Consider the following 14760-nt stretch of genomic DNA (forward strand, 5'->3'; position numbering starts at 1 on the left):
GGCCTGATTGAGTACCCTAGGAATTTTAAAATATTCTACATGATAATCAGCTAATAATATTATAAGAGATTTATGAATCTAGTAAGAAGTTGGCATGTAGCTCTAAGATTCCATATGTACCTTAAATATTTTATAATGCTATCATTACCTTAAATACACAGCATACTAGGTACAATGGTGCACACTTGTAATCCAGAGACTCAGGATGCTGATGCGGGAGGATCACAAGTTCAAGGCAGACTCGGCAACTTAGTGAGACTCTGTCTCAAAATAAAAAGTAAAAAGAGCTGGGGTGGGGGCTGGGGTTGTGGCTCAGGGATAGAGCACTTGCCTAGCACATGTGAGGTACAGGGTTCAATCCTTAACACCACATAAACAAATAAACAAAATAAGGTTATCGAGTTCATCTACAACTAAAGTATTAAAAAAAAAAAAAAAAAAAAAAAACTGGGATGTAACTCAGTGGCAGAGTGTCCCTAGGTTCAATCCACAGTACCTCCCCCCCCAAAAAAATAAAGAAAAGGTAGACAAGTATTTCCAGTAACTGCCATGTTTGGGTTTATAATCAATTAATGATACTATAAATAAAAAGTTAATTTTAAAAATTTACACCCTGTGTCCTTGAATAATTTCAATAAGATTTTGGGAATATACTGCAAAGAAACAAATATGTTTAAAAATTTGTAAAGCTATTTGAAATTGCTTTTCAGAGTGGAAAAGTTGATTATCCCTCCAGTTTCTTTTTAAAAAATTTTTCGATGTAGATGGACACAATACCTTTATTTTTTATTTATCTTATTTTTATGTGGGTGCTGAGGATCAAACTCAGTGGCTTCAAACATACCAGGCAAGCGCTCTACCAATGAGCTACAACCCCAGTCCCCTTCTAGTTTCTTAACTTTTATAATTTTAAGACTGTCCTCACAAAATTTCAATCAGAAACAAGCAAATAATGCTGTTCATTTAGATATGTTTGGTGGCCAGGCCTGGTGGCATACACTTGTAATCCCAAGTTAATCAGGAGGCTGAGGCAGGATAGCACATCTGAGGCGCAGCCTGGGCAATTTAGTGAGATTTCTATCTCAAAATGAAACATTTTTTAAAAGGACTGGGATATGGCTCAGAGGTAGTACACTTGTCTGGGTGTACAGGTCTTAATTCCATCCCCAGTACAGGAAAAAAAAAAAATTGGTAGATTTTTACCTTTTTAAATCAATGCACAAAAAAGGGGGAAAGACCCTAAAATAGGAGGGGAATTAGAACACATTGTATTGCCACTGACTCCAATCAAGTCCTATTTGGGCACTGAACACCTTTGCATACCAGGGAGCCTTTTAACTTTGCTTCTATCAGAAAAATGGACATTTTAGTCTTGAATATATTATTCTTATACTGAATATACTGTTATCTAAATTTTATCATTTAAAATTTTAAATTGGGGGGAAGGATGGAGGAATTTTGGATTTGGGCAGAGGGGAGGGAGGAGCGGGAAGGGGGCAGGGGAGTGGGAAAGATGGTGGAATGAGACGGACATCACCACCCTAGGTATGATCCACGAACTGGTTGGATCTACATCATGTACAACCAGAGACACGAATACCTGGGCTCCATTTGTGTACAATGCATCTAAATGCATTCTCTAACATGTATAACTAATTAGAATTTTTAAAATGTTTAAATTAAATAGCTGGTTATATGAAAGATTTAACATCGACTGTACAAAATAATTTCTTGAGAACACATAGCTTCTTATTAGATCTGCAAAATACATCCTTATATTTGGAGAATTTTTTTTTTCAGTTAATTTTTAATTCCTAAAAAGTCTCCAAACTAATCTGGATACAAATTCCATCTATTCTATTCAACAACAGGTTATTGTAGTAATTACACACAAAGCTTTCCAAGAATCTAAACTATTAACCCTTAAATATTTGTATGAAAAGTGACCAAGTCTTACCAGTTAAATTGGAAGCATTTACTTGCCGACTTCCAAACTTTAAATAGCTTAAAATAAGAAGTCAAAGGTAGACTATTGAGCAATTTTAAGTTTTTCAGATCATTCATCTCTAGAATCTGATGAATGTTTGAGATTTTCCCCCCAAAAATGAACATACGGAAGCCTGCCCAGGAATGAAAATGCAGTGTGCCACCACACCTGGCCCAAGGAAGGAAACTTTTAAAATTAATCTGGCTTACCAGGCATGGTTAGCGCAGGTCTGAAACCCCAGACAGTCGGGGAGGCTGAGTGCAGGAGAATGAAAGTTCAGACCAACCTTGGCAACTTAGTGAGACCCTCAGCACCCTAGCAAGATCATCACAACACAAAAAATAAAAATGCTGGGAATGTAGCTCTGTGGTTAAAAGGCCCCTGGGTTCAATCTCAGTACTGGGGGTGGGAAAAAAAAAAGTAATTTAGTTTTTCTGAGGAAAAACTTTTAATAAACATAGTAGTAGACATTCTGTCATATCGTGTTGCTTACTCTATCAGGAAATGGGCTTTCTTGACACCTGTGGAAAATACACCAAGACTAAAAATAATAAAAGGAAAAAAAAAAACAAAAAAAACAAGTAGTCAACAGAGCCCTCTGGAGCAATGGAAGAATCTGGATAGCCTATTTACGGGCAAGAGAGCCTTTGTAATCACCCAGAGTTCTTAGAGTGAACAATCAGTACAGCAGTTATCAAAGCACATTTTATTCTCCTGAGGTTGTTATCAGATGTAGAATCCCTTACTTGGGGAAGAAAGGAGGGAGGGGAAGGACAAGTTGGGAAAAGTCAACTAGCTGAGGTTAAAATATTGTTTACTGTCCTATAGCATTTTCACTTTTTAAAGAATGTCTCTTACTGTTCTTTGGATTTTTCCTTCTGCACGTCTCACAAGGAAGGCATGTTTCCTTATGAAGATATGCTTCACAATACAGAGCTTTCTAAAATGTCTTTTATAAGTAGCATGTTACAACGTTTTATATTTTTGCAGTGCTGGGGATTGAACCCCAAGGCCTTGTGCTTGACAGGCAAGCACTCTACAAACTGAGCTACATCCCAGACCAACTTTTTACTATATATATAACTTATGTAATTGCAACTCAAATTCAAGTGTTAAAGTTTTTTTCTTTTTAACTCATGGTCTTCAAAGCAATGGAAAGAAACACAACCAAGATTTGACAAAATATCCAGTAGTTACATCTCCTATGTTAAGAAACCTTACCAGACAAAATCTCTCTTCAGAAAATATACTTCAACTATAAGGTTACACTTTGGAAAGAGATTCTTACTGATTTTGGTTTTAAATTAGAATAGTGTTAACTATTGACAAAAATGAAATTGCTTTAGCAATAAAAATTTTTTGCAGTATAAAATTGTAAGATCATATAAATAAAAAACATTTAGTATTTACTCATATTTATTGAATGTTTTGTGAAAATTATCCTTTAAAGGGCCGATGGGAAAGATGAGAGAAAAATTTACCTTTAAATACTATTCACTTCATTGAATTTTTTGTTGTATTTTAAAGATATATTTAATAATGTTACTTACAGAGAAAGCTAAAAAATAAAAATAATTATGCCACTCTTATAGTAGCATTGTTTTATGCTAGGTCTTATGAATTTTTGACAGACCTAGTTTTTACAGTTCATATATCATGGCACTTTAGAGTTACAAAGTGAAATGTCCATGTTTTTATTGTTTTAAAAAGTTCCTCAAATAACAATAATCTCTGGCAAGGATGTGGGGGAAAAGGTACACTTATGCAGTGTTGGTGGGATTGCAAATTAGTACAACCACGTGGAAACATCAAAACACTAGGGATGAATCCACTATTTAACCCAGCTGTCCCACTCCTGGGTATTTACCCAAAAGAACTAATATCAGCAGAACTATAGTGACACCAGCATATCAATATTTATAGCAGCACAATTCACAACAGCCAAGTTATGGAACCATCAACAGACAAAATGACAAATAAAATGTGGTATACATGCAATGGAGTTTTACTCAGTCATAAAGAATGAAATTTTGTCATTTGCTGGTAAATGGATGGAACTGGAAAACATCATGCTAAATGAAATAAGCCAGACCCAGAAAATTAAAGGTCAAATGTGTTCTCTCATGTGTGGAAGCTAAGAGAAAAAAGTAAAAAAACAAAAAAGGGAATCTCACAAAAATAGAAGGGAGACAAGAGAGTAAAGGAAAGGGATTGGAAGGGGAGGAGGAGGGGAAGGCATTGAGAAGTACTGGGGAACAAAATTTACCAAATCATGCTATGTCCATGTATGAATACACCACAATGAATCCTGATTATATATATAAAATTACAATGTACTAATTAAAATAATAATGAGATCAAGGAGGAAGGGGAAAAAGGGAAGGTACTAGGGAATGATGTTGGTCAAACTATGTTCTGTGCATATTTGAATATGGCACAATAAATTCCACTATCATGTATAATTGTAATATACCAATTTTTATAAGTTCCTATTCCTAGCCTTATTATTAATTCCTGACATTAATGGAATAGCACTAAACTACCTACAATACTATTTGCCACTGAAACATTCTTATGCATAAATTTTAAAAAGAATATTATGAAACTTCTCACTAAAACTGCATTAGAGGGCTGGGGCTATAGCTCAGTGGTAGAGCGCTTGCCTCACCCACGTGAGGCACTGGGTTCAATCCTCAGTACCACACTTAAAAAAAAAAAAAAAAAAAAGAATAAAAAAAGATATTGTGTTCATCTACAACTAAAAAAATATTTTTTACAAAAAGTGTATAAACTAGACATGGTGATGCACTCCTGTAATCCAAGCAACTTGGGAGGCTGAGGCAGGAGGATCAAAATTTGAGGCCAGCCTGGGTAACTTGGCAAGACCTTGTCTAAAAAAAAAATTAAAAAGTGCTAAATGGGTAGGTCAGTAGCACAGTACTTGCCTGGAATATGCAAGGGGCTCTGGTTTCAATACCCAATACCAAAAAAAAAAAAAAAAAAAAATCATAAATAAGATCGTTTGAATCTTAAAGAATTTCTTAAATGTCTTGCTAAAGACAGCACTTTGATTTTGAACAAATTGCTTCAGAGTAAAAGCCAGCAAGAATGAAAATACTAGACTACTTTAGAAGTCTGTACCAGATAATAGAGACAGATGCACAGAATACCAACAAAACAAATGAACACCATTCAATTTTGACTTTGACTTTGATTTTTATTTTAAAATACATTTAGCATAGAACTGTCAAAGGACAGAAAATAATAAAACACAAAGAAATGGAATATTTTCAAATACTTTTTAAGCTGGACATAAAATTAATAGGATAGCATAGACCCCAAAATTCATTCATTAACCACACATTTTGAAAGAAAAGCTCTTTTCACATTTTCCAACGTACCGATAGGTTCCAAAAGTGCCTTGGTTTCTTTTTAATAGGTAAAGAGCCCACATTTAGTTGCTTTATTTAAAATTATCAGATTCGGTTTTGGTAAAAATTACCATGTCCCTAAATTCTCAATCAGAATTATAAAAATATGAGCTCAAAGTTATGCTATGCAAAATAGATACATCTGAATTGATATTTCTGGATAATCACATAGATATTGCACTAAAATCAGTAATCCCATACCTGATGTTCATTCATATGGAAAGTTAATTCTCTTCTTTATGAATATCTTACTACAAATAAAATTATGTTAATCTAATTACAATCACACTTGAAAATATAAAGACACAGACAAAAAAATAGTTCCATACCCTACACAAAATTTCCACTGTGAAAATAATAAAAAGTTGGAAAAATAATAGAATCTAAACAATTGATATTTATTATTTTTAGATTTATAATTTATCTTAAGTAGCTGATAAGTAAGTATTAAAAGTTAACAGTGGGAAATCCAATCCTTTCTAAATTTAGAAAAATGGTTTTACATATGAAGCATTTGCACTGTCCCACCTATAAATTTCAACTACGTTCCGTTCACTGGAAATATCTACCTGCATTATAAACAATCAAGACAATGTGCAAAAAAATATATCTTGTTCCTATAACTTACAATACACAGAAAAATATCTACAAAAAATGGAAAATATTTATCCACTTAGCTTTCCAATAAATTAGTGAGAAATTTTAGCCCATTCCACATTTCTTTCTAAATAAAGGACTAAAGGATTAACGGTGGTTTAGTTCAATCCCTGTTAGTTTGACATATATTTTTAAAATATTTGCCTGATTATATGTAATTAAGATAGAATTAGTCTTTTATATCACAGTATACATGGCATTTCTTAATTCAACAACAGAAAGGCACAATTAGCAAGCAATAAAATTCAGTACCTGAATTATTAAACAGATGTACAAAACAGTTGCACAAAAAAAATACATTCAACACAGTGTACAGAACTTAAAAAAAAAAAAGGAATCTAAAAAGTAATTTTTCTGAAAATTTGGTCCATTAAAAATGCCTCCCATGTTCAACATCATGGGTAACATGAAAGGTGATGGCAGTGTAAAAAGAGGCAGTAAATTAATATGTGGTAGCATATGAATTCTGGTCTATTAATTATGCAATTCAATTAGGAAATGGCTCCCTAGTAAATAAATGTTAAATATATTTGTTAATAACATACCTGTATTAATTCCAAATACACAGGCACAACTGTTTGCATATTATTATTGATTTCATAATACACCTCACAGTTAAAAAAAACTTAGGTATATTATTTTATATATAACATATATTAGATATATAATCGCCTATTATGTACCTTAATATATATTATATATAACTTGAATCCATAACAGCACAGAACTCTCCAACATTACATGAACATTCTAAATAGATACTTATCATTTTCTCAGTACAGAAATAGCTCAGCTCACCTAAGACAAAATCTGGATGTGCAATGATAAAAAGCACTGACTCTTAAGAATTTACTTAAAAAATTATTTAAGTTAAATTCTTGCAAAAGCCTAACTCTGATCTTTTATCTAGAGTATATTTTTAGGTATCAATAACTGATAACCACTTTCTTATCACAAACAGTATGTCCCCATCAAGAGATACCAATAAAGAAAAATATGTAGGGAACCAAAAATGTAATGGAGAAACCAACCATTCCATAGGTAATATAACGGTAAGGAAGTTCAACTTCCATGTGCTGTCTTGCTTTTCGAATATCGTCACATGGTATGTTGAAGATTTTACAGGCTAAAGGAATGGTGATCTTTTTCATTATATCTCTGATGATCAGTACAAATATCATTCCTATGAGGATCCGCAATATGGCTTTTCCAAACAGAGTCACAGTAATGGGGGGCCTAGCTAACGGTAGTATCTCTAAAGAAGGATCTAATAGTAGACCCACGCTATGAGCAACATGGGATCCACATGCAATTCCAGCACCACTTCCTAGAATCTCAGCTGTGTCTCCACGGGATGTGCTCCAGGTATCAAGAGTGAAAGAAAAGATTCCTAAAGCTAAATGAAGACCGATGATAATTAGTGGAGCATATTTATGAGTTTGATTGAAGTTGTCAATTAGATCCACAAGTGGATAGAAAACAGCTAAGATTAAAATGGTATATAGGAATCCAGCAATAATGTCCTGGGAAAAGATAAAAGTTGTTTAGTATAATTGTTTAATATAATACTATTTTGATATTTAAAAAATAGTATATATTTCACATTTCAAAGGTTGAATAAATATAAATTTTACAAAGTCAAATTCTCAAATTAAACTACAAACTAAAATGGTTTAATGATTAAAAAAAGATTTACTGGTAACAATAAAAGATAATTTTCATAGTTTTACCCTTTCATAAATTAAGACCATAAACACTATACACCATTTATATTCAGATTCTGAACAATAAACTATGCTTACATTAGACAGTTTTGTTTTTGAAAAGTACATTTATTATCCAAAGAAACAATCACATGCTGTCATAGAGCTTACATTTTAGTGGAAAAGACTGGAGAAAACCGTGTTAAGTGAGAACACAGATAAATATAGTTACAGTTACAAACGTGTAGAAAGTTAAACAGACTGGGAAGGTTCCTTTTAGAGTGCGAGGGAAGCCTGTTTGAGGAAGTCACCCCTATGCAAAGACTAGATTTTAGATAGGAACTAGCTCTATCTTTCTTTATAGTGCTAGAGGAAAAGATTCTCCAGGCAGAGGGAATACCAAGTGCAAAGGCAAAGGCAAAGAAAGGCCTTGAGGGAGAAAAGAAAGTGTTGGGTTCAAGGAACTGAGAGAAATTCAGCATGACTCAAATATCAAAGGAAGAGGGATGTGATACAAAGTCAAGGAGACAGGCAGAAGTCCAACCATGTAGAACTCTTGTAGCTATGGAAAGAGTTTAGATTTTATTTCAAAAGTGATAGGGATGGCTGTGGTTGTGGCTCAGTGGTAGAATGCTTGCCTGGCATGCATAAGACCCTGGGTTCAATCCCTAGTACTACAACAAATAAAATAAAATTAAGTTTACACATTAAAAAGAAGTGGTAGAGAGCCACTGGAAGATTTCAAAGTAGGAATGTAACAATGTGACTGACAGTCCTAAAAGAAAGTTCCATCTCCTTTGTAAGAAGATTGAGTGTAGGGGGAAAAGGTTGAAACCAGTGAAGATAACAATAGGAGGCCAGTGCAGTGCTCTGCTCTCTACGTGATTCATAGCTACATGAAAAGAAGTTATGTAGATGGATTAAGTAAAATATTTTAAAATTAGAGTTGATTTTAACTTGGTGATGAATTGAATAGGGGAAAGAAGCAAAAGAGAAGAAATTGATTTACTGAAGGAAATAAAGTTAGTACTAAAATAACTTTTCTGAATCATTCTTGAAAACATACAAACATGTTCCATAATTTTTACCATGAAACCAAACCCTCAGATCTACTCTGTATCACTGAAAATTTTGTCAAAAAAGTTGTTAATAGTCCTGGTCTCAAATGGGCTAAGGAAATGAACAGACACGTCACAGAAGAGATCTACAAGCAATCAACAAACATATGGAAAAATGTTCAACATCCTAGTAATAAGAGAATGCAAATCAAAACCACCCTAAGATTCCATCTCACCCCAATTAGAATGGCGATTATCAAGAATACAAGCAACAATAGGTGTTGGAGAGGATGTGGGGAGAAAGGTACACTCATACACTTGCTGGTGGGGCTACAGATTAGTGCAGCACTCTGGAAAGCAGTGTGGAGACTCCTTAGAAAACTTGGAATGGAACCACCATTTGACCCAGCTATCCCACTCCTCGGCCTATACCCAAAGGACTTAAAATCAGCATACTACAGGGATACAACCACATCAATGTTCATAGCTGCTCAATTCACAATAGCCAGATGTGGAACCAACCTAGATGTCTTTAAATTGATGAATGGATAAAGAAACTGTGGTATATATATACAATGGACTATTACTCAGCCATAAAGAATGATAAAATTATGGCATTTAGGCAAATGGATGAAATTGGAGAATATCATGCTAAGTGAGATAAGCCAATCTCAAAAAAACAAGGTTGAATGATCTCTCTGATAAGCAGATGATGACACATAATGGGGGTGGGAGGGGTTAGTGTTAGTGTTAGGGTTAGGGTAGAGGGGACAAGAATGGAGGAAGGAAGCACTGTATAGAGGGAAAAGAGGGGTGGGAGGGGTGGTGGGGGAGGGAAAAAAATAACAGAATGAATCAAACAACATTACCCTATGTAAATTTATGATTACACAAATGGTATGCCTTTACTCCATGTACAAACAGAGAAACAACATGTATCCCATTTGTTTACAATTAAAAAAAAAAAATAGTCCTGGTCTCCATGTCCTCACTTCCTGTTTTTTTCTAAACTCACCACTGCAATGAAACTACCACTCCTCATGGATACTAGCAAAAACAGTGGTCACTGCCCACTTGCCAACTGAGGATGGAATCCAGGAGTCCTCTACCACTGAGTTACATCCACAGCTCTTTTTATGTTTTACTTTGAGACAGGGCCTTGCTAAATGCCCAGGCTGGCCTAAAATTGTGATCCACCTACTTCAGCCTTCCAAGTCACTGGGATTACTGTGTGCCCCACTGCACCCAGTTATAAAAGTCACTTCTCAACAGCATTCAGTATAATTAAGCAACAGACTATCTGCTTAAGGTTTGTATTAAAAATTTTTATTACATTGTAGTTCAGCGAGAGAGCACCCCTGGATTCAATCCCAGTACAGGAAAAAAAAAAAAAAGGTAAGATGTATGTGAAATTACAAAATTACTAACTATGAAATTAATGCCCAACAAAAGAACTATAATATTACCAGTACTGTAAAATCTACTGGTACACTGCCTCCTAATTCTATTCCACTGTATCCTTCCAGAAGCAATTTCCACGTCTGAATTTTGGTCTGAATAAACTGTTTTACCACATATCGCCATGCAAACATTATCTAGTTTGCTTCTTTCTGAACTTTGTAAAAATATTATCATATAGCATGTAGTCTCCCTGCATCCCCTCCCTTTTTTTTTTTTTGGTACTGGAGATGGAGCCCAGGGGCACTTAACTACTGAGGCACATCCCCAGCTCTTTTTTGAATTTTATTTAGAGACAGGGTTCTAATCAAGTTGCTTAGGGCCTCACTAAGTTGCTGAGGCTGGCTTAATCTCTCGGCCCTCTTGTCTCAGCCTCCTGAGCCAACTGGGATTACAGGTGTATGCTACCATGCCTGGCCCATGTAGTCCCTTGACTTGCTTTTTTCCCACTTAACATGAAGGTTTTAAGATTCATTTCATTATATATAGTTGTAGATCAATCATATTCACAACTGTATAATATTGTGCTGTGTGATTATGCAATTTATCCATTTTTCTACTGATGGTCATTTAGATTGTTTTTTGGATTTTGGATTAATTAACTAGTCCTGGTTTGAATCTGAATGCTTCCTTAGCTGGCATCTATTCTTAACCAACCAGGAGTATTATAAACATACAAGGCCACATGAGACGCTGAGATGAAGAGATAAAGTATAGAGTCATGTTCTCAAGGAGTTTACAGTCCAGTGCAGATGACAGACAAGGAAAAAAGCAATCCCAATTTAGGATAAATGGGAGAGAAAGGTCGTCTAACTAGTCTTGAGAAAGGGAAGACGGGGAAGGTAATAAGGCTTTTAGGGGCTAAAAAACATTGCAGTGAGCCCTGAAGGATGAATGCGAGAGTCAGGCAGGAAAGAAAATGAAAAAGGGCCTTCCACATGAAGGTATTCCTAAAGTCATGGAGGCAAGAAACACTGCATTTAAGTAAATGCAACTCAGCATGGTATCACATCTGTGCGAGTATTTACTAACCAGGAGACTGAGTACTAGCTGGAGCAGTCAAACTGAAGCAGGACTACTAATTAAGAAATTCCTGAGATAATCTGGTCAATACATGACACAGGCCAGAACCGAGGGATAACAAGGGGAACCGATAGAGAGGGATGGGAAGTGAATAGGTGTGGCTGCAAACATAGCAACCCCCTCCCTGTGCTGCTGCTTTTCAAATGTAAATGAAGTCTCAAAATAAAATATATGATGTGAGTCCTAAAAATACTGATGGGAAAGTGAAGAACAGTAGGGTTTCATATGTGAAGACAAATGGCACCAGGATAGTTTTAAGTTCAAGCAGCTCCCAGTCCCTATCTTGACTAATACTTAGAGCTCTCCTTGTTTCAGTTCAGTGACAGGGGCGGCACCTATGAGATTCTGAAGGAATATACACTGAGACTGGAAGAAGGAATAAATGTTATACTGAGGATAATGTCTGCTATTGTGATTACTAGAACCTGTTTCTATGAAATACGTAATTACTACAATAATACTTCACAAGTCATCATACTGATACTTCTGTAAAACAGAAAAAATAACTATTTTCTCATTAGGTTTCATATAAACTTGCAAATGATTAAAATTATAAAAATTTTCAAGAATGTCAGAAAAAATAAAGCATTAAGGACACAATGTTTTCCTTACCAGAATGGAGTGCATTCCCATGTAAATTCTACTTAGGCAAACTAGAGAACACCAGCAGGGAATAAGAATCAGTCCATACACAGGAGGATACTACAAGGGAAAAAAAGTGAAATTGGTTAGGTTAAGATAGATACAAACAAGCAAATAAAAACCAAATCACTGTACTAAACTGCAGGACACTGAGAACTGCTTTTACTCCCCATTGTATTCCCAGCACCTAATTCACAGCCCAGCACATGTCACACACCAAAGAAATACTTTTCCCAGGATGAACGAATGACTGAATTTTCATATTTCTACACTATTCTTTCTGGGAACTGGCTCATTTTTGCTTCTACAGTACAGATTTGATCACCGGCACGTTACAGAAGAAGGACAGGTTAGAGACAAATTTTTAAATGGTTCCAAAATTAGAGTTGCTGAAACAGCACCTAAATCTGGTCCATGTCAATGTCCCCATTTCCCTGAGGAGAAGGCATTATCCCCCTAATTTCCATCAGTGACTCCTATTTTCAATTTGCATTGACATTTCCTGTCCTCATATTCAATATTCAATTAGTAATTAGCTTTCCATTTCTGTGCCCTCCACTAAAATTCAAATGGTAATATTAAAAAAATTTGCAGTGAGACAACAAGAGCAAAAACCCCCAAAAGAAAAAAGCATAAATGGAAAGTATAGGCAACTCTTGATATCAATGGCACCAGTGGAAGAATAGGCTTTGAATGTCCTGAGATTAGAGGGAAGGAAGAAAGAATGGATGGACATAATGCTACGTTTGAAAGGAAGAAGAGAAAGCACAGTCAGAGCAGTTTATACCTCAAATTTCTCAAAATTTGAAAGCCAAACTGAAGCCAAGATGGTTGGAAAAGTGAAGTTGAAAGAAAGAAGTTAAGATTTTGAGAGTAGTAAATATTTAGTAACAGTTCTTCTGTTTGACTACTGTACTACATTTGACATGGCCCTCCACTTTTTCTTGAAACTCTAAATACCCTTAAGAGCCATGCCTTTACACTCTCAAGTTCTCTTTTCTTTGTTTCTGACCCAGAGTGTATCTTCCTCTTTTATTCCTTAAACATTAGTGTATTTAAGGTTATTTGGGGAGGGAGTACTGGGAATTAAACTCAGGGACACTTTATCACCAAGCTACGTCCTCAGCCACATATATATGTATATATATATATTTTTTTTTTTAAGACAATTTTTTAAAAAAAATTTGTTCTGATTAGTTATACATGACAGTAGAATGCATTTTGACAGATTGTACACAAATGGAGCACACGTTCTCATTCTTCTGGCTGTATATGGTGCAGTCTCACCGGCAGTGTGGTCATACATGTACATAGGTTAATAATGTCCATCTCATTCCACAGACCTTCCCCCCACATAACATACCCTCCCCTCCCCTCACTCCCCTCTACCCAATCCAAAGTTCTTCATTCTTCCCTATCTCCTCACCATTACGGATCACTATCCACTTATCAGAGAAAACATTTGGCCTTTGGTTTACTACAGTGATGCAGTCACATAAAGGTTTATAGCAGCTCAATTCACAAGAGTTAAACTATGGAACCAACGTAGATGCCCTTCAACAGATGAATGGATAAAGAAAATGTGGTAGATATACACAATGGAATATTACTCAGCCTTAAAGAAGAATGAAATTACGGCATTTGCAGATAGGATGGAGCTGGAGAATATCATGCTAAGTGAAATAAACCAAACCTTTTTATATATTATTTTGAGACAGGATCTCACTAAGTTGCTGAGGCTGGCCTTGAACTTGAAATCCTCCTCCCTCAGTCTCCTGGGTTGCTGAGATTACAGGCGTACACCGTGATGCCTACCTCACCCCTTCTTATTTTTTAACTAGTACTGAGCATGATGAAGACCCATCCATTTCCCTGAGGTTAAGGACCAAATATCCAACTCCTACACGTATCTCCACCTTGAGGTCCCTATGGAGTTAAACCCACCATCTCAAAACAAACTCATCATCCTATCACCCAAACTTGTTCCTTCCCTCATATTCCCTATGTCATTTGGAAACATCATAAACTACATAATATTCTAAATAAGAAATGTAAATTATCCTTGCTTCTTTTCTTATCCTTCTACTTAACCAATAACTAAGCTTGACTAATCTAGCCTTAGCACGTACTACCTTCTAAATATTCCTTGCTATCATTTCTTCTGCATCCCTATTTATATTGCTCTTACACAGATTCCCTGGACCCTGCTCCAATGCATGAGGAACTTAGTTTACTTGGGCAAACAGACATTTAACCCTGAGGTAAGTACTATGACTAGAGTATATGAAACATTCAGAGGTACCCTTGGGGATAAGCGGATCACTTATCTTAGGGATGTCAACAAAGCCTCCCAGATTGAGTAACATTGAAAGAAAGATGTGTAGGATTTCATCAGAGAAAGGAAGGAGCAATACAGAGTCAAAAAGATGGAGAATATTACAAACAGCAGCAACAGATGAGCAAAGGCTTTTCTATATGCAAGAAAGTGTGAGCAGTGAGAACAAATTTCTCTTCCTATTGGGGAAAACACTAAACTGTAAACACAGAAATATGCAAATTATAATATAAATTTAAATAACATTAAAATATGATTGAGTGGTATAGAGAAAACAGAAAGAGAACAGGTGTTAAAGAAACTGTAAAAGTCATGAACATTCCTCATGCTCTACATTTCAGGTTCACCGGCAGTTAGATTAGGGGCATGTGACTAGTTTTGGACAATAAGCTATGTGTCAGGGAGT

At 35.4% G+C, this 14760-nt stretch overlaps 1 protein-coding gene across 1 annotated transcript in view; it reads right to left on the reverse strand.

Moving 5' to 3' along the window:
• Positions 1 to 5173: 5173 nt before the first annotated feature.
• The window catches only part of Sgpp1 (sphingosine-1-phosphate phosphatase 1), a 29140-nt gene continuing 19553 nt past the window's right edge, over positions 5174 to 14760 (reverse strand). Inside the window, exons 2-3 of the mRNA XM_047541725.1 lie at positions 11990 to 12079; positions 5174 to 7598 (exon numbers count right to left, since the gene is read on the reverse strand). Coding sequence (XP_047397681.1) covers positions 7047 to 7598; positions 11990 to 12079 — 642 coding nt within the window. The 3' untranslated portion in view covers positions 5174 to 7046. The remainder of the gene's footprint in view (positions 7599 to 11989; positions 12080 to 14760) is intronic.

Source organism: Sciurus carolinensis, chromosome 2 (genome assembly GCF_902686445.1).
Source record: "Sciurus carolinensis chromosome 2, mSciCar1.2, whole genome shotgun sequence".
In the NCBI taxonomy this organism is placed as follows: Eukaryota; Metazoa; Chordata; class Mammalia; order Rodentia; family Sciuridae; genus Sciurus; species Sciurus carolinensis.